At 39.7% G+C, this 25,388-nt stretch overlaps 2 protein-coding genes across 3 annotated transcripts in view; one reads left to right on the top strand and one right to left on the bottom strand.

The window, feature by feature from the left end:
* IFT140 (intraflagellar transport 140) overlaps nucleotides 1-25,388 on the top strand; it is a 91,477-nt gene that overhangs the window by 45,162 nt on the left and 20,927 nt on the right. The window lies entirely within an intron of this gene.
* Nucleotides 1-25,388, bottom strand: part of TMEM204 (transmembrane protein 204) — a 31,516-nt gene that overhangs the window by 3,501 nt on the left and 2,627 nt on the right. The window contains exon 2 of the mRNA XM_074919203.1: nucleotides 11,484-11,639. Within this exon, the coding sequence (XP_074775304.1) occupies nucleotides 11,484-11,639 (156 nt within the window). The remainder of the gene's footprint in view (nucleotides 1-11,483; nucleotides 11,640-25,388) is intronic.

Below are 25,388 nucleotides of genomic sequence, written 5' to 3' on the forward strand. Positions count from 1 at the left end.
AAACTGCTTTTCAGCTTTTGAAGTAATTTATACATGTGATTAGATTGAAACAAATATAGAAAGAAGCAAATGTCTCACCAAAAAAAGGTTTTCTCTTTGTTCTCCTACACACTTCCTTAACAACCACCGTAACACAAGAAATATCACTGACAAAAGGACCCCTTCATGAAGGAAGACTAGAATAAGCAAAGGCCCATAAACAGCCAGAGGATTCCTAGATACCATCTTCCTAAGTTCATGGGCAAGGAGATGTTGAGAGCAAGTAAGTTCCAGTGGCTGGATGCTGTTTTCTCAGCCATGCTGCTTGCAAACACTGTTCTCACAGATACGTGGCAACAGTCTAAAATGGTGTGACCCCTGGCTCTAGTCCTTGATTTTCCATGAAAGGGCACATCCTGACTATGCACTGTATTAAGTTTTTTTTGTAAAAAGAGTACTAGTAATACAGTGAAGATGGAAAATTATATGCAGATTAAAATAATAGAGAATGGAAATTAAATACAAATAGGAGAAAAAGAATCAACCACTTCCTAAGTAGGTGTGACACTTTTACTATTCTGAGAGTCAATAATGTGAAGGCCAAATCCCCCTCCTAATAAAACAAGCAATTCAGTATTAATTCAGGAGATGTCTGGCATCCTCAGCTCTCTTGCATCTACATAGAAGGTGGTTTGTAGCTCAGTTGTTTGCCTCACCATCTCCTCCTGAAGTAGCACTGTCCCACAGATGGCATGTACCATGGAGGGTTTGAAGTGAGGCATCTCTTCCTAAGGATATACGAGGAGGAAATAGGTTCTTAGAGGAGGAGTAGCTTTTTCCTGCTCTTTTGCCACTCTGCAGTAGCCTTTGCTGTGAAAAAAGTCTAATGTATTCTGGATGTTTTTTAGGCTGTCGAGTCAGTTGTAAGGACATCAATTAATAACTCCTTGGTTTTGTCAGTAAGTCTAGTAGTTATTTAATGATTCAGCTTAGTTATAAATTAACAAATTTAATCTGGGAAAAATGTGGCCACATCAAGCACAGTGACTTAATTAATTGAGTTGCAGAAATCACTGGTCCATACAATAATTGTTCACCAGCACTCCCAAATTGAGACTTAGGAGGTCACTTTAGTGTTAGCCAAGTTGGAGAGGGGATCCCAACACATAGGTGGTCTCTAGTGTTATTTCAAAGCAACAGGTTTGAAAATTGCTTCTTGACTCCTGTTCAAAAAAACTACTGAGTTACGGTTGAGGTAGAAAAATTGTGAAGTTGTGCTTTTGACAAATTAAGCTTGAATCTTCATTTTTTTCAGTAATCACTGTTGGATGACACACCTTGTATCAGATGATGCATGCTTTTTAAAATCCTGATCTCTTGAAGCCAGGCAGATGTTACCTACATCCTTGGATGGGCCGTTGAAGGGAAGTCATCTGTCTCTGAAGGAGTTAGTTTTTCTGTATTTTCATATGCTTAGCTCATCACCACAAGAAAGTGGGAATGTTCTCTCTTTGTGCATTCAAAATCCTCACTGAAGTTTGTACATGTTTTTCAGCATTCACAGAACACTACTTTTGTCCCCAAAGACACACTTATCTGTGCTCTCCTTTTCTGTGATGTTTTCTTGAATTCTCATTACTTCCCTGTTTCGTGTTATCTGCATCTTGTATGACTTTTATCTATTCTTTATAGTTAGCAGCAATAGCATACAAGAATATTGCAGCAGAGCTGGGAAACAAAATAGTTTTCCCTCATTTCCAGTGTCATTCTTCAAGTTCAGTTTGTCCTGAGCTACGTGCTAGAGGAGAGAGGGAGAGATCAGATCCTACATCAGTTCTTTTAAACTCTTCTCTGAGATGTCTTAGTTCCCCATCTGTGGAACCAAGATGATAAAACTTATTTTTTCTCCTGTGTTTTGCTTTGTATTTCAGGGCTTTGGGAGCAGAGCATGTTAGTTGTAAAGTGCTTATAGAGAATGTCTACCTCTACATCTACGTTTGAGGTCTTTAGGTCTTATAATACAGATAAAACACTGATAGTGCTTTGCTTTTCTACAGGTTGCAGCACACTTTTCAAAGGATGATAGATACCAAATTTCTCATGTAGGTAGGAAACGGAGAGAAAGGGAGATTGCTTGCACCTCCTGAAGCCAAGTTGTGGACCTGTTTTTTTTCCTTCTGGTTTTTAAATCTGCAGGAAGGAGGGTATTGAGGTACAAATCAGGAGACCCATCTTACTGCTGAGTCTGGCACATGCCAAAACTTTGTGCAGTCAGTCTTCCTTCTCCGTTTTCCTTTCAGAATTCTCTTCCAGTTTACATACACTTTCACAGGGAATTCAAAAAGCATTAGATAAATTTAAAAAATGTTTGAAGCAAATCATAAAACCTTAAGCAGGAAGAACTTTGAACCTAAGCTTTTTCTACTAGTAACCACTTATAGGTTGTAAATATTAACAGTTATAATGTTTACACACAGGTATTAACAGTTATAAATATTAGCTATAATATTTATATATAGTTATAAATATTAACAACAGTCCACTTTACACTGTCTTGCATTATTTGAGGCTCTCTTGGCAGAGGGAGCTAGGTTCAAGGAACACCAGTTACACAGAGTAACCCTGATGCTATGTTGTGTCTTGCAGCTTCATTTCTAGTTACTGACTTGTGACTGGTGCTTTCCCACTGGAGGTTTACAGGTATTACTCTATCCTTACCTCCAGCTTAGAGAAGCAATGGATGATTAGCATTTCTAGTTTCCTTACTGAAAGTCATGTCTGCTTGTGAAAATCTGCTGGGAAAAAAACCCTTCTGGTTCCTGGTGTATATGAGAGCTGTACTCTCCTGGGCGTGAGTTTTGCCCCATTCTTTGCTCATTTAGCCAAGGTAAGCAGCAGTGGTCTATGCACATTCCTTTACAGCACACTAGAAGGAAATAAATGCTGTAGGAATATTTTCAATATATAAACTTTTTTCCAAATACCCAGCTTTTAATTAAATTACTTAGATTTTTCTTTCTTGCTTACGTATCACTTATGGCCAATTACTGTCCTAAATGACTACACATCTCCATGCCAGACTGGCCACCTTCATGAGCTTCCTTCAATCTGATGGAGCAATTATCCACCAGGAAAAAGCACTAAGGCTTCCTTACAGGTCCCAAAATAAAACTATTTATGCTAGCAAGCCTATTTCCCTTCGCAGGCCCTTTGCCTGAACCCTGGTCAGATGAGCAGCCAGTCATTCAAGAGGTTTTCTCTCCTTTTGCAGTTTTGCAGTTCTGCACCAGAGTCTGAGCAGGGGGGAACTGGGAGACAACGGGTTTGAGAGCTCCCCGACTTGGCAGACAGCAGGAGTGAGTCACTGGAGCTGTTGAGTGAAAAACGTAGGATCTGTTTAGAATACTTTGCTGCAGGCTAGACAGGAACTGACATTTAAGAAGACAGAAAAACATGACAGAGATGCAAGAGCTGGAAACATGTTACTGTAGAGAGTTTCCATAATTAGTTTTACAGTTCTGCCAGTGTAAGTGATCTTCAGAATTAAAATGTCACTGTGAACATTATTTTCCAACATTCTTATTTCTTATTAGCATGACCTGATACTGGATTTATACATGCAGGAACTCGAGAGCAATGGGTGAAAAAATCATACTGATCCAAAAAGACTGAGTTTGTATAGGATGATATTTACATTTTGATGAATGCTTTTTTTTATAAGGTGTTATGTGAAAACCCCCAAAGTTTTCTTGGAGAGATTTTGTCTGTAATAACTTAATCAAAATTAGACTTCTTGAAGCAAAGTGTTCCAATGTGCAACTTACATTTTCCTTGTCCTTAAGAGTGGTCTTGTACACCAGCCAAAAACTGAGATGGAAAACTCAGCAGCAAGTCTGTTCTCTAAATGACGGGGCAAACACCTTCAATTCACTTATTTGTGCCCGCCTGGCCCTTCTCCTTCAGTGGTTCCTCTTTCTTAGGAAAAGTAGAACTTCAAAAATTTTTTTATTCCTTTGTTATGTGGATGTATCTGAGGAGTAGTGTCTTCCTAGTTTGGATGAAATGTTGTGAATGATTATGTGTGTACCATTTGGTTACAAAGCCTAGTGTACTGATGCAATAATATTTTCTGTAAGGAAGGAGAATGAAACTGAAGTTTGACTAATGTTTTATTTTTACTAACACAGCTAAAGCAGAGTATTTTCATGATATTGGTATCTCCTGTTGTGCTTACTGCCATCACTGTTGAGTGTTATTAGCATTAGGAAATCTTTGACAACATTTTAATTTGTTGTCTTTGAATACTGGTAAATATTCAATTAGTGTGTATCACTTTGGTAAGAATTTAGTGTAGGAAAAACAGTGCTGGAATTCTGCTCCTACTGATGGTGGTGTAATATGGGTATAACTCAGCTGTTAATGTAAATATACCGATGCAGAATTTGGCTCTGTATTTGGAACAGTTAGAAGTACACCTATAAAATTTAACCTTGTACTCAGAATAGCTTCTGTCTCCATGACTAAAACTGACTGTGGTGACTTTTCACTTTTTATGTAGGTATCTGTAACATTGAGCACCAATGTCTGAACTTAGTTTCAGTATTTCAATAAAACACCTGGAGGGAGAGTTGACTTCCCAGACTATTTCCCATAGGTAACTCTACTAAAAATAACCAGAAGATTGCTCTACTTGCCATCAGTCTTCTTGATCTCTTAATCTGCAATACAGTTTGAGGAGGGCTGCAGATGGGAAATATTTAAAAAATTTAGTTATGAAAATATTAAACATTTTCATCTGGTTTAGTTTCATTTCTGTTTTGTAGCAATGACAAGACTTTTAGATGCATGGCTGAATTTCCCTGAATTAATTTCATTAGTATGTCAATCAGTTTCACATCATTTTATTGTGTATTGTCTAAAGTCTGCACAGAGGCCACATCTTTACTAAAAATCCTGATGAGATTACTTAAAGTACTTTATTTTCCCATAGAGCTGCTGTTTATCTCTAGTTGTTTCCCATCCGTAGCAAAACAAGCCTGGATGGGGGGGGCTTTTCCGCTAGGGAAGGAAACAGATAACAAATTCACTAGGAAGACTTTTGGTTGGGACAGTATTGACTGTGTGAGCGGGGGTGGGTTGGGAGAATGTTACTTTTTGAACTTACATTTCAGATCTATATACTGAATTTCCTGTTTGACTGTAGCTGGCTGCAAGCCAACTACAGATTTTTAGCATTTTAAAAGAACTCTCGTTGTCACTTTTTTATTTCTGTGATAGTTTTTTACAGACACCCCTTAATTTGCATTCCTCCTTTTTATTAGTATACTGATAGTGCAGTTGAAGAAATCTACATTATGTTTTTTCTGGGTTGGTAGAAAGTCTATATTGGGAGTTATTATACATTCCTCTTTGCAGCTTGTCCTATAGGATTACTTTGGCTGCCAGGAAAAGGGAGAAGGAAAATAGAGCAGACTGTTGCTGAGAATTCACAGCCCACGCTCGTGCAGCAGAACTGCAAACAGAGAGGGAAAATTTTTCACCCCCTTTCTCTATGCACCCCATAAACATTTACAGGGAGTGATTTAGCTGCAATGAGTCACAAGCCTGAATAAGCTACTTGTAGGAGCTCAGCTGTATTTGTCAAAGTCAGATTCCCGAAGTGTGACTGCTATAGGACTAAGGTAAATTATTAATCAATTTGCACTTTTTCCTGTGTCAGCTTGGCACAAAATAGAGTGTAGTAGTCATTGTAGTACCAGGCTGAAAGCCGTAGAAGTATGCTTGCTTTGGTTTGTGATGCCACGAAGACTTTGGTGGCCTTTGAGTTTTCAGTTGTACATTGCTGAGTACAACAAAAATTTCCTTCCAAAGATTCTGGTAGAATGTAGCAACTCTTAGAATTAAACAAGTTATGAGTAGCGAAGCTTCTCAGGGGCAATAGGATCCTCTTGTCCTTCACTTTTCATCACTGAATTACAATGGCTTTCCAGTTGTGGTGTTCTTCAAGTTTGTCAGTCCCTCTTTGTCTTTAAACTGATAAGGCTGGGAGATTTATTCAGTGTAAGGCAGTGAATTCTACTTATGTTGGTTGGAAATCTTCAAAGGTAGGCGCAGAGCACTATTTTAACAAGTTTAGATATACTGACAGTGAACTTGCTTTTTTTGGTTACTTTTTAGAGGTTTCCTTAGAAATGATGCCCGTCCTTGAACTGAAGATTGAAAAGCATTCCCTATGAATTGGACATCATTCCTGTTGGGCAGCTGTTTAAATAAGAGTAAATGTGCAGACTTTCACACTGAAAGTCAGCTGCAAACATTGCTTGGCACCTCACGTTCAGAGGCAGCTGGAGTCAGTGAAAGCTCTGCTTTTGATTGCAGTAAACCTCCTATAATACACAGTAAGAGCCTTGTCAGCCTGAGCAAAAGCAACTTGTGCAGAGAGCAGTAGTCACTGACAAATGATCCTCCTGGAAGTTTCAGTGGTCATCTTCTGCTTCCATTTTTCAGGTGCTCTGTCCATCTCCTGATGCGTCAGAGGGTAGGAGTTGCGTAACTGTGGATCTAGGTAGGCAACTCAGTTTCAAACTTTTTAAGGACACATCTCTATGTATATATAATATGTATATTCATAAGCAATAAAGTGAATATTTGAATTAAAGAACTTCTCATTTTACATGCTTCTTTCTGCATTACTGCATCATTTCTAATGCTGTGTCTGTTACAAAGCATGTTCCTTATATGTGCATATCCCAGTGATATTTACCTGGTAATATATTTGCTACCATATTTCTCATCAAAATATGTGCCCTTGACATTGAGGTGCTACAACAAATTACCTGCTACTCGTATCAGTATTTAGACACGAAGAATACATGCAGATCTTCTCCCTGCTGCAGTTATACAGTGGAATAGGCTTTTGTATTTTAAGATCTTTTCAAATGTGGTTCATTTCGCAAACATGAAAACAAGATCACTTAATTGTGAGGTTTGCAGTGCACATAAAGAACAAGCAAGTTTGGTGAAATAAAACTGAGAAATAATCAAAACATTTAGCACAAATCAAGCAGTCAAGTTCTCTCTTTTTGTTATGATTTTAGGTTATTTACAATGTCTCATTTATTTGCTTCCTTTTCAGGAAGTATTAGGTTTACAGCTCTGTAGATTTCATCTTAGAACAGATCTGGCTTGAGGGTGTCATGAAGGAAAAAGGTGGAAGGAAGTAATACAGAAATCAGAATCACATTACTGTCATGAATATCTTCAGCTATATTCTCCAGTGGCTGCTTTACTTGGTCTGTTCTGCTTTAAGATTTTCTGGACATCAACCAATCTAAAATTGTAGTACCCAGAAAGAAGAGAGAAGGTAAATGGTCTAACAACTGTTTGATTTAGGTTTAATAGCACAGAAATGAGAGTGTATGTGAACTCAGACTTCCTGTGATGCGTTAGGGGTCTGCAGTGAAATACACTGTCAGCAGAAAAACACAGTAGGAAAAGATGGAATGAAACGCTTGACATTCAAGAGAGAGGTGAGATTGTAACTTATTTGGCCGTAAGTGACAAGCTCAGTAGGAACACAAAACTTCTTAATGTTCAGGATATTATGTATTAAAGTAATTTAACGCTGAAAACAGTTTGGTAAGAATATTAATCATTATGATTCAGGTTTATTCCAATCTTGGACTTCCAGAAACTTGGAGGAGACCTAATGTAGGGCATATTTTATCCCTGATTTTCCCCATTATGTTTCTAACATTTCACTCTACAGTCTGTGATAATCACCACTGTACAAGATTGGAGACTTGGCTAGAGACCCTTAAGGTCTGATCCAGTCTAGCAGGTTACTGCTTGTAGTAGTTTAATATTCTCTGAAGTGCTCTTTATTCCCTGTGCTGTTAGTGTGGATTTCCCTTTCTAACTGCTCTTCTGTCAGCTCTGTTATTCATCCTATATTCAGCACATGGAGTTTGTAACAGTTCCTTGGAAAAAAACAGAAAACCCAAAACCCTCTAGAGGGAAATTTCTGAGCATTGACACAAAATTCCACATACAACGCTGGTTCCATTTTCACCACATGCCTTTTCCAAAGCAAACAGCTCAGTTTCCTGTTAACTGGAAGGTGTGAGGTTGCGGGGCTTTGGAGCTGTGTGAATCCCGTTGCTGTCCCAGGAGCAATGCTGTTTCCTCTCTTCTTTCCTTCCTCTTTGCTTCCTGGGGCTTTATTTTCTGTCAGAGGTCCATCCTTTTTGAATGACTGTCAAAAGCTTGTGCAGGTGGCAGAAGTGAAAAAGTGGGGGAGCCTGGAGTCATCGCAAGCTCCAGTGTGATCAGAGATGGTTGATTTGAACTTGTGATAGGGAGTTGGAAGTTTATACTTAGTACACTTACGTTTTCTGAAACAGAAAGGACTTTTGTTCAGACCTTGGGAAACTGTAATGAAACCCACACATAATGTTTCAGGGGGTAAACTCTGATGAAAAATAAGAAAATTCTAAGCTGACTTTGTGTATCTGAGCCATATACCCAAGCCTACCTCCACAATCCTAGATTTCGTTCTAGGACTGAATGACCAATGATCATTGTGGTTCTCTTCAGCACTTGCTGGCGTATTTCAGGATGAAAGTTAGAGATCAGACAGAAGTTGGAATTAGAGGGGATATGATTCAAGAGAATTCTTTCTGAAATTACTGTCAGGATGAGGTATTGCAGAACAATTCTCCAGATCATTTGGATTTTGAAAAGGAAAAAACAGGAGGTGGGTGCTTGTGTTTTCCATAACATATTTGAAAGTGTAATAAACAGAAATTACCCAGCCAGTACTCAAGCAATATTAAACACAATCTAAGTATGTACATTCTTAAATATTGTATGCTCTTCTCACACAAATGATCTGTCTGGCCTAAACTACATTGGCTTTAACCCTTAAAATGAAGTAGGGGAGCGCTTCACAGTGATTTCTCTTGGGCTGTTTTGCATGGATGAAGTGCTTTTAAATAACAAGCTTTGTATCTACTCTTCTGATGGTTTTGCTTAATATTGCTACTTTACAGTGAAAATAGGTGAGAGGTTACCATCTCGGAGTGGAGGCTCTGGGGCTGAGTATTACCTGTTGGCTTAGGATAAGGGGCAGCCGCTCTCCTCCCCTTCAATAAAGAAATCGTGGTCTTTAGATGTAGCAGCAGTCCTTCATCAGAGCAACAGAAATGCTGGACTTGCTCAGTTTGAACATGTTTTGTCTGACATCAGAGACATCTCAGCGCTAATGTATAAAATGCTGTCGCCTGGGCCCAGTCTAGGGAATTTGGTGGCCGGGGCTGATTTTCATGGCCAGTTTGAGTGGCTCAACATGACACACATTGGGTTCTGTGAAAGAGGAAACAGCCTCTTTTGTCAGCACAAGCTGTACTCTGAACTGCCTGTCCTGTGAGTGCAGACCCTTGATTACCCAGGTAGTCAGCAGCTGACATACCACTGTCCTGGAAAACTAGGGAGGTCTTCAAGAAGTTTATTTTATATTGGCATAATGACAGGTATGATGATTCCTTCCCTCTTTTTTTCAAAAGTATATGTTCCAGAAGACTTCAGCTGGTTGTTCTAGACATCAGGAAGGAATTTGTTTAAACACAAAACTTCGCGCTATTAAGATCTGAGATGTAAAAATGAATGTCATGTTACTGACTGCAAGGCAGAAAACCATCTGATGATGGTGAAGGAGAGCATGGCATAATTGCAAAGGAGGATGAGGAAGGGGGCAGGAACAGCAACCAGTCAACGCACTATTTCTGCAGATGGGAGACCTTAGATTCATCTAGTGCAGCGTCTGTCTTTGTAACTGTCATGAGCTGCCAGATCCATCTCTTCACACCTTTTGAACACAGGCAGGCAGATGAACTTCTTGATTCAACAGCTTCTTCAACTGTTCTCATTAGTGTTTTGTTAATCATTCTGACTCTGGCTTTCCTCTCCTCTCCCCTCCCAGCACTGGGGATTTCAAGGTTCAGCTTGCATAACAGGTAATAGCAGGCATTTCCTTCTCCTGTGTCGGGATATCCTGGCGCCCTTCAGTCTCTCTCTGACTGTGTTTAAAACAGACTCCAGCACAGGAAAAAAAAAAAAAAAAAAAAAAAAAAAAAAGGGAAAAAAAGCGCCCAGTCTAAAATTAGCAGCCTTGATAGAAGAAAGGCACATGGCTGTCCACTGTGCTGTTTGTCAATGAAACAACACATCTAAACAGGGCCAGAATGCATTTCCTCTCTGGGAAAAACAGGCATGTTGGGTTTTGGGGAGGATGGGAGGGAATGAGAGTAAAGCAGGCATCACACCAATGATCAGGGAGGGCGATCCAGAAGGTATCCAAAGACCATGGTGTACATGGAGAGGCTGTAGGGAGGTCTTGTTAGGGCAAGGCTACATCTTGGTAGCACTGACTGATTCATGAGGGTCTTGTTGCACCTGCAAGCTGGATCAGATGCTTTGAGAGTTGCAGAAACTCTGTAGACTCCTCTTCTTGTTTGGATTTCAGGTTCATCATCCTTAATGGGTGTTTATTGCTGTGAGGACCACATTTAAATGACCTAGGCTAGATTCTGATCTCGCAGCATTGCAAACCTGAGGTCTCAACAGGTTTATGTCATGCTAAATACTCTGAGTTTTTAAAGTTGAAATTAAAATTTTAAATAAAATTGTATTACTTTATTATAACCATTGCTTACATTAACAATAATGATATATTTTTAATCCAATCTTGTAAGCAGCTTGAATGTTATACTCCATTAATAGCAAACAGTTTCGTGCATGAATACTTTATCGGATTGGACTCTTGGTGTAATAAATACTGAGTGACTTATTTTATGTAGTAAAGAAAAGTATGATTGCAAAATGTTCAGTTTGTTGCCACTGCTGTCAATATGGATTTGTAATAAAACCATTTCTTCCTTTCCTCTTTCATTTCTGTATACAGTCTGCATCCATGAGAATTACAATGGGAATTTTATTTACAACAGTCAATGTTATGACTTGATTTCAGCTTTTTTGCTAGATTGCAGATGTATCTGTCTATCAAAATCCAGCTGATGGTCACTGAGTAAAATCAGTTAGCTAAAAGCAAATAATCACATTTCAGCAAGACTTCAAAAATTTGCTTGGCCATTCTGCTCTGCTTTCAAACAGCTCCTTTGGTGTATTTTGTCCTGCAAAATTGAGGGATTACATTGCATCCAGTTGATTTCTTTCATGTTTGCCTTCCTGGTTTCATAGGAAATAATAAAGGCTTGTTTTTCTTGGTTGGCAGAAGACTCATTCTGATATATCCAAGATAAAAGCTTCTATTCATGTACTGCAGAATCTCATGGGGAGAGCTTTTAAGAGACAATGAACTTGCTTTTAGATTTAGGCCTTTTTGCTATTCTTTGTCACTTGAAGGATTTATAAAGTAAGAAACTCTTTTCCACCTGAATTTAATAGAAACTGAGTAATTTTCCATCAGTAAAAAGAAGTGGACTTACTCGCAAGTTGGAACACGGCAGCTATGGCCTCCTCCCACCACTGGGTATCCTGAGAAATGATAGGTAGCTCCATCAGGCCCAGGACGAAGATGAGCTGGCCAGCAGTCAGAGCAACAGTGGCGATGAGGTTACAAGCACGCATCATGTCAAACTGCACTAGGGAAACATAAGAAGTAAGCATAAAGTTAACATGATATAAAACTGGGAAAAAGAAAATCCTGGCTGAACAGGTATGTGAAATCTGTCACTCCACAAAAAATGATTCTCAGACACTATTCCTGCTCCCAGCAGTCTGTAGCTCTAACTGCATTCCCTGTGGTCTGATTAACAAAAGGTTTTCTTTAGGATGTGTACTGAATCCTCTACTTACACAGCATCCCGTAAGTATTGCTTCAGTGCAAAACAATCTTCTATGAAACAAGCAGCTAATTTCAAAGGATGCCTCACTGGAGGTGCTTGACTTTTGCCCTGTGAAGATTCTACCTGTAAGTAGTAGCCAGAACTGTTTGGGGCAGGAATGGTATTTGTTTTGCATTTGTGTGGTACTGACTGAAACAGAACCTTAGTCCATGAATAGGTTTTCAAGGCCCTAAAATAATAATTATCCCAAAGACAAATCTTTAACAGCCTGAATTTCTTTTTCACCTAGTCCATCTGTATTGTCCTAGAAAACATCCTGTGGATCTTAATGCTAACATCTGCTTAGCTTAAGGGAGCTTTGTACAGAAGATTCTTAACTTTTTGTTCTTTTAAATTTATTAATCTTCTGGATGCACTGGAAAGACCCTCATATTTCTATCTGTGTAATGAGGGAAACAATTACAAAGATGTCAATGCTTGGCAGTTTGGATTGAGGTGTTATGGCATAATTTACATGTGTAAGTAAAAACTTACTTTTATATATATATATATATATATATATATATATATAAAAATGGATGTTGTTGTGGGAGTCTACTATCAACCACCCAGCCAGGTGAATGACACCGATGAATTACTCTACAAGGAATTAAGGGATATCTCTAGATCAACTGCCCTTCTCCTTATGGGTGATTTTAACTTCCCACAGTGGGAATATCACACAGCAGACACAAACAGGTCCAAGAAGTTTCTGAAGCATGTTGAGGAGAACTTCTTGGTGCAGGTACTGAGGGAGCCGACTAGGAAAGGTGCCCTCCTAGATCTGTAGGTTGTAAACAGAGAGGGACTCACGCACAGAGTGATGACTGGTGGCTGTCCTGGTCACAGTGACCACGGAGTAGCTGGTGATTCACCAAATCATTGGTGATAAAGGAAAAACTGCCAGCAAAGCTTTGACCCTGGATATGGGGAGAGCAGAGTTCAGGTTGCTGAAGCAGCTAGTCAGTAAGGTCCCCTGGGAATCTGCTTCTGAAGGTGTCTGGGGTCCATGAATGCTGGTCACTTTTTAAGAGCCTTCTCTTACAAGTGCAGGAGCAGGCAATTCCAGAGTGTTGGAATTCATGCAAGAAGGTTGCATAAAGGCAGAAGGTTGGCTTGGCTGAGCAGGGATCTTCTCCTAGAGCTTAGGCAGGAAATGAAAGTGTATGGACACTGGAAATAAGAACAGGCAAGATGGGAGGATTACAGGGATGCTCTTTGCCCCTGCAGGGAGAAGATTAATGTGGCCAAAGCTCAACTGGAGTTCAAGCTGGTCAGCACTGTGAAGGACAACAAAAAGGGCCTTTTAAAATATGTTAACAGCAAAAGAAGAGCTAGCAATAGTCTGTTACTTGATGAGGTTGGTCACCTCACAAATAGAGATATAGACGAAGCAGAGACGTTTAACGTCTTCCACGCCTCTATCTTTTACACCCATGATGGGCCCTGGGACCCCTGGCACACGGTGTTGGAAGACCGTGACTGAGGGGGGATGACAGACTCCCAGCCAACCCTGAACTTGTTCGAGTCTTGCTGCTCCAGCTGGATTTGCATAAATGGGACCCAACGGGATTCATCCCAGGGGCCGATGTCATCGTGGGAACTCTCTCCGTTAGTTTTCAATAGTCTTGGGAGCCTGGAGAGGTCCCAGTCAACTGGAAGGTGGCAAATGTCCCGGTTTTCAAGAAGGGTAAGAAGGAAGAGCCAGGTAATTACAGGCCTGTCAGTCTCAGGTCAGTGCCTGGTAAAATTATGGAGAAGGTTATTCTGGGAGTTACTGAAAAACGCTTGAGAGACAATGCAGTCACTGGTCATAGCCAGCATGGGTTCACGAGGTGAAAGTCCTGCTTAGCCAGCTTATGTCCATCTCGTTGAGCAAGGGAAGCCAGTAGATGTGGTGAGTTTGGATTTTAGCAAAGCTTTTGATACTGTCTCTCACAGTATCCTCCTGGATAACCTGTCCAGCACACAGCTAGACAATAAATATCCATAATACACTGGGTGAGCAACTGGCTGATGGGTTGGGCCGAAAGAGTTAATAGTAAATGAGGTTACATCCCGCTGGTGACCAGTCACCAGTGGGGTTCCTCAGGGCTCAGTTTTCAGGCCAGGGCTCTTTAATGTTTTTCTACACGATCTGGATGCAGGAATCGAATGTACATTAGGTGAGTTTGCCGATGATACTGAACTAGGAGGAGCTGTGGACACTCTCGAGGGTAGAGAGGCCTTACAGAGATCTGGACAGGCCAGAGAGCAAGTGCCAGGTTCTCTGCCTGGGACAGGGCAATCCTGGTTATACGTACAAAATGGGGGATGAGAGGCTGGAGAGCAGCCCCGTGGAAAGAGATCGGGGGGTCTGGGTTGATGGCAAGTTGAATATGAGTCAACAGTGTGCCCTGGCAGCCAAAAGGGCCAGCCGTGTCCTGGCGTGCATCAGGCACAGCGTCAGTAGCTGGCTGAGGGAGGTGATTGTCCCACTCTGCCCTGCACTGGAGCGGCCCCACCTTGAGCACCGTGTGCAGTGTTGGGCGCCTCAGTACAGGAAGGACATCAGACTATGAGAGTGTGCCCAGAGCAGGGCGACCAAGATGGTGAAATGCCTCAAGGGCAAGACTTACACGGAGCAGCTGAGGTCACCTGGATGTTCAGCTTGGAGAAGAGATGGCTGAAGAGCGACCTCATCGCAGTCTGCACCCTCCTCAAGGGGGGCAGCTGAGGGGAGGTGCTGATCTCCTCTCTCTGGTGACCAGCGATCGGACACGAGGAAATGGAAGGAAGCTGCGTCAGGGGAAGCGCAGACTGGACATTAGGAAAAGGTTCTTCACCAAGAGGGTGGTCGGTGACTGGAACAGGCTCCCCGGGGAAGTGGTCACGGCACCAAGCCTGTCAGAGTTCAGGGAGTGTCTGAAGGATGCTTCTAGTCATGTGGTTTATTCTTAGGTAGTCTCGTGAGGGGCAGGGATTGGACTTAATGATCCTTATGAGTCCCTTCCAACTCAAGATATTCTATGATTCTATATTAAATATAAAGAACAAATGCAGAAATTATTGCAGACACAGATATCTGGAGTCTTGGCTAGAAACCTGATTAAAATGTTCTTCCAGCTGGCTACTGAGTGGAATATATTCATCGCAAGGTTGGGTACTTTTAGTCAGGCTCTTTTCCTACTTTTCCTGTTAACCTGATGGATGTCCTGTTTTCATCCTTTTCCTTCCTCTCTAGCAAAAGGTGGGATTTGTAAATATCATTGTGCCAGTTCAACATCTCTTGCTAGTATGTCATTGCTATTCTGAAATCGAAGCAGCTCAGTGTTTAAGCTGGCATGTATTAGAAAAAGAAAGCCTCTGGACATGAATATTCACCAGATTTTCAAGAGTGACTTAACTGTATTTTTAGTGGGTGCACTGACCACCAGTATTTGATTCCTGATCTTTCAAGGAGAATGCTAGGAAGTGCAGAAAGCAAAACTTGATATAAACAAGCAAAAGTAAACTTGCATCATGGTGATCATTGAGTCTGGCCTACTTTTGTGAGTCAAAAATGAGTTTAGCTTTTATTTTCCCCTCATAGGTCATATTTAGCTTCCAGTGCTCTAAGTAATAACTCATGATTTAATTAAAATGTAATGAAATATTGTATCTGAAATAGTTAAGAACCTTAGTCCATTAAACTTTTTCACATTGAATAAAATGTTATAACATACTAAGTATTTTTGGTTTTTCCTAGTGAGTTCAGTGCTGACCAGAGAGGAAAATTATTTCACTGAAGAAAATAGTTTGCTTGAATAGTTTGTGTTTAACTTTCAAAGTTGTCCTTTCTAGCATTGGGAGCATCTAGATCTCTTGCCATGTTGAATGCTTACAGGTCATGAAGCATGTTGGCTGATAACAGAATCACATTCAGACATCTCAGCTTTGTAAATTTCAGTAAAACTTTGAGTATTTGGAGCGTTCTTCTGTTCTTTCACTTAAATGACTTCTATAATACTTGGAGGAGCAATGTTTGCTGCAGAGATAGTAACGACTTTCAAAGGAGAAATGTACGAAGAGCAGGCTCACAGCCAGTATTTTTAAAGTTCTTTAATTTGTTGACAGAGCTATCTCTAGTGTCAAATTAAAAAAATAGTTGGTTTACAGCCATAATGAATTCTGTTGCCTTGTCTGTATATAGTATGCATGAGCTTTAAAAAAGAAAAGAAAGCTTCTGTTATTATATACTCTAAGTGGGTGAAGCTTATCCCAGAAATACATACTACCCCTTGGCAGAGAAACAAACACCAAATTTTTGCCTTCATGTTATTCATGACTTCTTTGTAACACTTAGCTGTCTTATAAATCCTTTTGGCTTTGCCATAGATGATATCATATATAGCATATGACAAATAGTAAGTTTATGACTGTGACTCAACTGAATTCCAACAGAATTTCTAATAATTTAGTCTTTAAATAATGGTTCTGTGATCACTGTCCTCCCTTGCAACTGGAGAGTGCAGTAGCATTGGATGTGTAACACTGATGATCTTTACTGCCCTTTATAAGAACTGCACCCTTAGGGATGCTTATTTGCCGAATACACTACACCGTTCAGAGAGATGTAGAAATGCAACTGATATTTTGCATAGCTGCATCTTCTAACCAAAAAAGAAGGTCGCACATCGTTCAGGTTGGCACTGCTAAGGAGGAAATAGCTGGTACAATTTCATTGAATGTGAAGACAGTTATTTTATGGCATAAGGTATTACAAGAATAGACTACCCTTCCATATTTCATATTAGGGTATTGTTTTATTTGAACAGGTTTAATGTATGATCTGTCACCTTTTGGTTTTGCTCTAGCACTGTAATGATTCCTCTTCCTCAGAGGGAAAAAAGATCAAACTTTTAGTAGCTCTTAGAAACTCCATTCTTCTTGCAGTGGAACTGCAATTGTTAATTACATTAAGCCTGAAAGTGCCACCCTGCAGTTGACTGATTTCTTACTCATAGCCATTGTAACTTGGCATGTTGTCAGCTCAGCACACAGTAATTCTATCTTGCACGTATGCAACCCTAAGCTGAGCTTCTGCAACATGAAACCCACCAGCCCAAAGGTGGGAGTTGTGGAAAGCCACCCTGGCCTCTTTTTACTACTGCGGACAACCAATGGGCAACACTGATCAAGAAAGGGAATTGAGTGTAATTCCAAAGCATTCCTTCAGAGTCTGTACCCAAAGACACTGAAGATGTAAATCGTACTGAGGAAGGCCAAGCCACAAAGCTCTTTGCGTGCTGGAATGACTTCTCAATCCAGCAATAAATATTTCTCATCTCTTATAAAATTGGCCGCAATATTGGTTTTGTAAGACCTGTGAAATTTAGTGTTTACCTTTGTGCTCTTTTACTCCGCCTGTTGTAAATTCCTCAGTAGCCAGATTCAGTCCATTCTGATGTGTTTTCTAGAGACTTTATAATTAGTATGAATTTAAGGTGATTTGTTAACCATTTCAAACATTTCTGCTTCATTTACAGCATCCATGATCCCACTGTAACTTCCTGTGGCCATTACAAACTTCACCAACTTTTGCAGAATGATTTGTTAGCCACAATTTGTAAAACAAGAGGTTCATAATGGTTATCATGTTATAATGTCTGCACAGTTACTGGTAGCATTTGTGTTAACCATTAGCTTCTAGAATCTATTGTCTAAGACTGTCATGACATAGGTATTTTGTATTTTGGATGTCCTACCTTTTTTGTTTTGAACTCATTATTGTTAATGTCACCTGTCTCCTGAAGTTTAACTGTGAGAGGTTTCCTACAGCTAGAGGTTGATGCTTCCACTAGAACAGACCTGGACACTGCAGAAGGTGTTTATACAGAAGGTCTGACATAGGTGGAGGAGGGAGGGCAATCCAGAGTATATCTCTGCCTTATTACACACCTTTCCTTCACCTCCCTTAAGATGCAGCTTGGCTGTGGAGGACTGAATGGGAATAGACACCGAATGGCTCCAACACACTGCTCTAAGTGGCTTTTGTTCATGAATATAAAATGCTAGTCTCTGACTTTTTCCTTCTGGAAGCCCATCCTGATCCCAGTTTACTCTGAGAAGTAGTTAATTCGTGGACAGGGCATTGAGCTGGGTGTCTTGTACAGCTGCGGGTACTGGCTAATGAATTCTCTTTGTTTAAAACACAGTGATCAGTCAAGGGTCAAAACCCAAACTCCAGGGATGAGACCAATTCAAATTCCTTGTTGTTTTGCTCACTTCCTAGACCAGATGTATCCATCTGGATTAGAAATGTTGATTTGTAAGCAGCAATTTTGTTTTGTTATATTCTATGATAGCCCCAGGACTATTTGTGCTTTGCAGAAGTAGTTTAGTCATATTGAAGACTAATTTGCAGTGTTTTGGGATAATGAGGAAGGATGATCTCCCTGAAAAATCAGATTATGCCAATTATGCTTACTGCTTCTCAGGTTTTCTTCCCCTCTTCTGTCTGCATATAGGGAAAAAACAATTGTATGTGGAATTCAAGCTTTTTACTGAGTAAAGCAGAGAGTGTGTATGAAAGAAACTAAATGGCCCAAGATATCTTAATATTTGTTTAAAAATCCTCTGAGAAATGCCACTTTTGGTGAACAAAAATTTGAGTTCAAACTTTAGTCCAGCTTGTGTAACCTCTTAAATTACCAGTCCTGGGAAGAGTCTAGTGAGCACACATTTACTCACTGTGTAGGAACAGCAGTGGCTCTAAACATTTAACCGTGGCTTCACAATTTCCTGCCTGTTGCCTAAGCTGAAGCTGACTGGGAGCATGGTGTTATCATGTCCCTGCAGTGGGACACAAAATGTGTTACATCTGAAAAATGCTCTTTAAACTTTATAATTAGATGGGCAGGGATTCGCTATGCTAGCTGCAGGATAGTACCACCTTAGGCTGATCCTACAGTTATATCTATCACTTTATCCATACCTTAAATCTCCTGAGGAATTTTGCTTCCTTGTTTCTATTGATTGTTTTGGTGTTAGCTACTTTAGTTGTGTTTAACTTCAGGTTTCTTATAATCAAAAGCTACCCTTTTAGGTACAGATTTTAAGAACTACTCCAACCAGCTAGTGCTTTGAGTGTAGTACCTTTTCATCACTGACTTGCTTTTTAAACATTACTCAGTTGTTAACCTTTTTTCACTGTCAGTATAAAAATGCAGACTTTATAGGAGGAATTCAATGGTTGCTATGTTTGTGATGAAAAGAATTTTTTTAAGACTGTATTTTATTGGTGCTCTTTCCTTTTTATGGTTCTTAGGTTTATTTATTGATTACTTATTCAGTGAATTATTGAGTATACATTTTGAGATGTACTTCATAAATGCTTAATGTTCATACGGGACTTTATTCTGTAAAGGAGCATAAATGGTTACATTTCTGAAATAGAGATTTCTAAATAATTATGGATAGAATTGGTAATGCTTCTTATGCGTAAGTTGCATCACTGATTTTTGTAAGAACCTGTTTTCAGCTGCTTCTAACTTTACTAGACTTCATCTTCTTGGGCTGGGTGCCTGCAGGCTGAGATTGTGCTCTGCTGTTAAAATTTAATCTAACTAGGTCAGTAATTAGATCTTTTCTAATATAATCAAGAGATTCTGAGTACACGGTTTTCCTCTGGAACTTGACATTTTGCTGAGGTGTTATCCTGAGATAAGGGATGCATCTCCTGCTGTTCTATTAATATTCACTCCTGTAGGTAGTCTGTCTGATAAGCCTCAGTATATGCTGCCTTAACAGAACCATAGCTGGCAAGTACATCGTGGGAAAGCCCAGCAGTGCTAGGCATGTTCATCCCATCTGCTGTCACAGCAATGGATACACCACACTGCAGTCTTTGCACTGTGGTACCAGACACTCAAGAGCAGAGAGCAAAGAGTTTGTTCTGTCCAGGCTCTGAGCCCTTGCTGCGTGGCTCTGGTGAACTCACTTCTCATTCCTGCCCCAGTTCCTAAGCCATTTGTAAAATAAGTAACAGTTATGTCTGTGCCTTAACCTAAAGATTTGAAGCCTGCCCATGATTTAGGATGGGCTCAGTGCATCGTTTTGTATAGCAGAGTTCTACTTTTTCAGCCTTTTGGAATAATTTTTAAAAAACACATTATAGGGACTTCAGAAATGTAAAGCCAAGCATCCAAACACTGGAAAAAGCAAGAATAGTACACTTTTTACCTAAATAGGTTTATACCATTTTTTCATGGGAGCTCTGATTCATTCAACACATGAAATAGCGCTCTGCAAAAAAGCAGAAGTGGTGCTGTTCAGAGCGGCTCTCTGTTTGACTTCTGTCTTGCTAACTCTTACGGTCTTGCTGTAAATGAAGTTGAGTTCCAACCTGGAGAACTGAATTCTGTACTAATCATTTTAGAAGAAACCCTTCTTTATAATTCTAAAAAAAAAATCTACTTTAGCTAAACTTTCAGCAACTAATTATGTGTTTCTCTTGTTTTGGATGTCAGCATTGTCAGCAAAGATGAGGTGTGCAGAAACAGTCTCTGCAGCTGACGTGGAAATTAGCTGGAGCTGTGACTTGAATATCAAGAGCACTGTGAAAAAGCAAAGTACAACCATGTTTCATTTTACAACATAGACACAGGAGATGCAGCACTGACTGTTAAAATAGTTAAGAGATAATAAGGACAATAAATAGAATCACTGCAATTATTTATTGACAGCATCATGCTACACCTCCCAAATTTGTGCTCTGCTTATGAAGTCTTTAGGCATTTAATTTCTTCTGTTGATTTAAATTTATGGTATTTATGTTGTCAATCTCTTGAACTCTTTTTTGGAGTATGAATTAGAAAATATGTTGAAATTTGTGGAAAACTCAAATGCTGGCAGTATCTAAGTGCACCTTTGCATGACTATGGAACAGATTCTGAGAAGATTTAATTAAAGCACTGCCTCTTTGATACAGATATATTTTGATTGTCTGAATACACACTAATTTCTTAAAAGTGAAACAGATTTGAATCTAGTTTTTTCTTCATCAGTTTGCACCCTTTCCACATAAGGATGATATTTGCATGTATTACTGTAAGGACAGGACTTTATCCTGAAAAGGAAAGTCTTTCCCTCTCTCTTTCCTTTTTAAATGTCTGTAAGCAGCCATACAGCTTTCAGGTACAAGGAGTCCTCAGTATGTTCTGTTGCGGGATGGATATCTGAAAAATGAGAAGAGTCACTTACTTTGCTTGGTTTCATCTACTGGATAGCTTTCTGAACTATGCCATTTATGCTTTTTCACTTAATAATTTAAAAAAGGGGAGGAAGGGAGGAGAAACCAGTCTATTTTGACACAATTAAAAGAATGTTCTGATGTGACCAACTGGTGGAATCTTCCATCCCTTTAGGAATCTTGGAATTTTATGATGGAGCTCATCTGAGTGTGAAACTTCATATTTGAATACTTAGTTTGAAAGGCACATATCTTGTTTGGGGAGAGAAGAGTGTGGTTGGTTGCACGGGTTCTTCTAACAGCTTCAATAGTTACTTTTGGAGTGAAGACATACCTGCATCAACTATTTTCAACATAAGTGCTTATTGTTACATGATGGGGATCTTTCATACTCAACATTTAGACCGTTTCTATGCAGTGTGACCAATTTTAACAGACAAGGCTGTTACATAGTTCCTGTTGAGATGTTAGTTGTCTACATGTTGTAGTTTGCCTGTTTACAAGGATCAGTAGGGTATCTGTGGTGGTGGCTGTAAATGCATTTAATCTGAAATTTTCAAAAGCTCCATAGCCATTTTCACTCTTAATGCTTTAACTGAATTCAAAGTCTTGATAGAGTAATAAAACATTAATTTCTCTGATAACGTTTCTGTGCAATGCCTTTGAAGGAACCGTAATTAAAACATACATTAGGTTCATTTTTCTATCCTGAATCCCCAGAAGTTTTGAACTTTTCCAAAATAAGTACACAGTATAGTAGAATCCATGTTAAAATGAGCATTAGTTATTTCACTTACTTAAATATTGTAATTAGTAATTTAACTCACTTAAATATCGATCGTATTGCAGATGTTAGGAGGGGGAATCACAAGCCCTGAGCTGTCTGCACTGCCTCCATCTCTGTGTAACAGCCTGAGCAGTTTACCAGGCAACCATGTACATAATAAGGTTTAAAATCTGATGGTAGTTCCTGTCTTCTCCAAATGCAGTGGGCCTCCTTTCTTCATCTGTATATTTTGAAAAAATGTCTACAACATGCTCAGCTGCTTGACTCAGCCTGGCTTCCATCCAGCCAAATTTCAGAGAAATTTGTGGACACTGGAAATTTGTGGAAATAGAGCGGACACTGGCCCTTTGGTGAGCTGTTACCTCTGCAAGCAAAAGTCAGCTCCTTGTTCCCACACTGAGCCACATCCTGCCTTAGCCACCGTATTTCAGAGTATACGTGTGTTTGCATAAATCATACGTGTAGGCTGGACAGGTCCCTATGGCAGTCACGTAGTTGGTCATGATATCATGCCTCTCCCTGGCACTGGTTTTGCTTCCTTGTAAGAACTACAATTAATGAGAACTATCTTACTCTGGGCATCTGTAGTTGATTCACGCTTCCCACTGTTGAGATTTCCATTATGTCCTCTGGAGCCCTGAAGAACCAAGCAAGGTTTTTCTATCTTTTTAAACCCCTCCCTATTCCTGTGTCTCCACATTGTTTGTAACGTTCTTTTGACACAAAGGGACAGACTGTGACCTTGGCTAATGAATAAATCAGCTCCATCTGTCCACCCAGAGATAGCCTCCTAGCACAGTAGGCCTTAAGGGCATATTTGTATTGCGCAGCGTGGTTAAAAATATCTAGCTGATTCTAAGTAATCTGGTGTGTTCACACAGTGCAACACGGTACTGCTGGCCTGGTGCTGGGCCAGGATGTAGGTAATGGTGGCTTTGGGTAGGTCTGGTTAGCTCTGAGAAGGGGCATCACTGGTGGTGTAGCTATGTATTCTCACTACTCAAAGCAGCTCGTGTGTCCCTGTGTGATGCTGCACCGCTCCGTTTGCTGTGTCTGCTCATGCACTAAGTGGGCACAAAGCTGAGTTCTGAGTACTCAAGACACACTGTCTTAGCCAAGATCTTACTATGTGTATGCTTCTACTACATGTGGTCTTTTTTTGACGGGTTAAGAGATGCAGACAAAAGCATAATATTCTGAAATTTTTCAACAGCTCTGAAACTGCATCTCCATAAACTTTGGCAAATTTCTTTGCTGTCACTCAGATGACAGGAGAGTTAGGCTACCTGGCTAGGTTTCCTTCAAGTATTTTGAAGGGGGGATGTACCATCTGAGTTCTTGGTGAAGCCTTCAAGTTTGTATCATCTAGTGATTTGTCAACGGTAGAAAAACTTTGATTGGTGTCCTCATAACTGGGCTCTGATTCTCAGCATAAGCAAAGATTTCAGATCTGATAGTTTGTTGCCATTAAAAGAGAGCTAGCTCACCCCTCACCGCACTTGCATCACTTAGCTTGTGCTAGAAGCGGCACTTGTTGGACTCGATACCACCACTTAATCCAACAGAGAAATAACCAGGCAAAAACCCCATCCCCCCCTGCAACCTTCCCCTCCAAACCTGGGTATTTTCTTGCTGTTAGTCATTTGAACTGCCTCACAGAAGCTTTTTAGCATCACAGATTGCTGAGTGAAGGGTGCAGGACTGCACAGCGAGAAGAAGAGAAAGAAAGAAGTGGATAAAGTCAAATGGAAGGGCCTGAGAGCTCCTCCTTCCAAGAGCTGCGAGGCTTGAGCTTGAAGAACAGAGTTGAGGTGCTTTCCCCTAGGACTAAGTCATTCATATTTCTTGTGTTGTGCCTTGTTGAAATAGTTCACATTGAGACTCTTTGTTTCTGTATAATATTTTTACTATCATTTACTCCTGTCCCTGGATTATTTTTTTTTTCCTATTTCTATTCTTTTTTTCTCATGCTGTGTCTTTGCTGCAGCATGTGTCATCCCCCTTTGTCTCTTACATCACTTGGTATTTATACCAGTGGTCCTTTACTGACACTTTAATATCCTTGATACAGTGTTTACATCGTAGGGTTTGAATCCAAAACACCTTACTTTTCCTCTTTTTCCAGTGGTTTGTGTTATGGTGAAATAATTCACACAGATGTCCTATTAGTGGGGAATTGTATCAGAGAGGTATTTAGTATTTGGACTTAGCGTTTCCAGAAGGGCTTTTGACAGATCATTTACTAAGAATTTTACTCAAAATATGCAAAACTTCAATTATTATTTGTTTCAATTTGCTAGAGTTTGTTTTTAGTTTAAGCACATGCAAATCCTGACATAATGAGCTACTTCCATAATTTTTCTTGCAAATCATTTTGCTTGAGCTGTGCACATGATGAGAGACCTCCCCACCCCCCCCAGCTTTAACTGTGTCCCTTGAAAAGGAGCTTTGCCAATGATGTCAATGGGAGAAAGAGCAGGCAGGGAAAAAGAGGTTTTAAAATGTGCTTCTCTGCCAGTGAGTGAGCCTGCTTACAGCAGTGCATTCAGTTGGCTGTTATTTACATTCTCCTTGTACAGAACTCATTAGTACATGGCAAAGCAAATTCTCAAAGGTTTTAGTTTTTCTGTTGAACTGTGAGATAAATAACTCGTCCCCCGAATATGTATGTGTGTGTATATATAATTTTTTTTTAGATGAGCAGGATTGTGGCCTTTTTAGCATTGCTGTTGGAAGAACACATTTATTTATTGTTCTACAAATGGCATCCAAAATACTCCATGTTAACTCTTACCAAGGAAGGAATGTCTTTGTTCAGAAAGTTCTTTTTTACATTTATGTGTATACACAGACACACATATATGTGATTTATCTACAACTGACAGATAAGGATTGCCATATATATTACATGGAATTTCTTATCAGAGAAATTATTTAAAATTACAAAAACATGGATGCAGAATCAGACTCAAATTGATGATGTGCACAATCCATGGAAACATATTTAAGATACGTGCAACAGATTTGTTTCCTACTTAGATTGTCATGATACCTGCAGAGGTGAGATTTTCTTTTAAATGCTTGATAAAGATTCAGAATTGGCCTTTTTACTTTCTATTTGCTTCTAGATTATAGTGAAGGGATGCTTTGTTCCTATACAAATTGAGTCATTTGGATTCAAAGTCCTCCTTTAAATTAGAATTTTTTTAAGATTGTTTGTTAGAGAATTCTTCTGGGACTTGATCATGGTATAATTGTTACTTTGAAACTTTAAATTTTTCTATCACATTTTGCTTCTATTTCATGTAAGAAACTGCTGTCCATACAATTCTGCTATGAAACTGATACCACTGTGCTAGTCTTTATAGCACCACCCATCTTCTGACCTGTGCACAGCAAGAAAAGCAAGTTTGTGCATTTAAAATGCTGCAGGAACCAAATTCAATATGCAGGAGCTCATTCTAGCTGTTGAATATAGAGCATGTTCTTTTAAAATTCATGACTGGTA

This window comes from Athene noctua, chromosome 15 (genome assembly GCF_965140245.1).
Source record: "Athene noctua chromosome 15, bAthNoc1.hap1.1, whole genome shotgun sequence".
Lineage (NCBI taxonomy): Eukaryota > Metazoa > Chordata > Aves > Strigiformes > Strigidae > Athene > Athene noctua.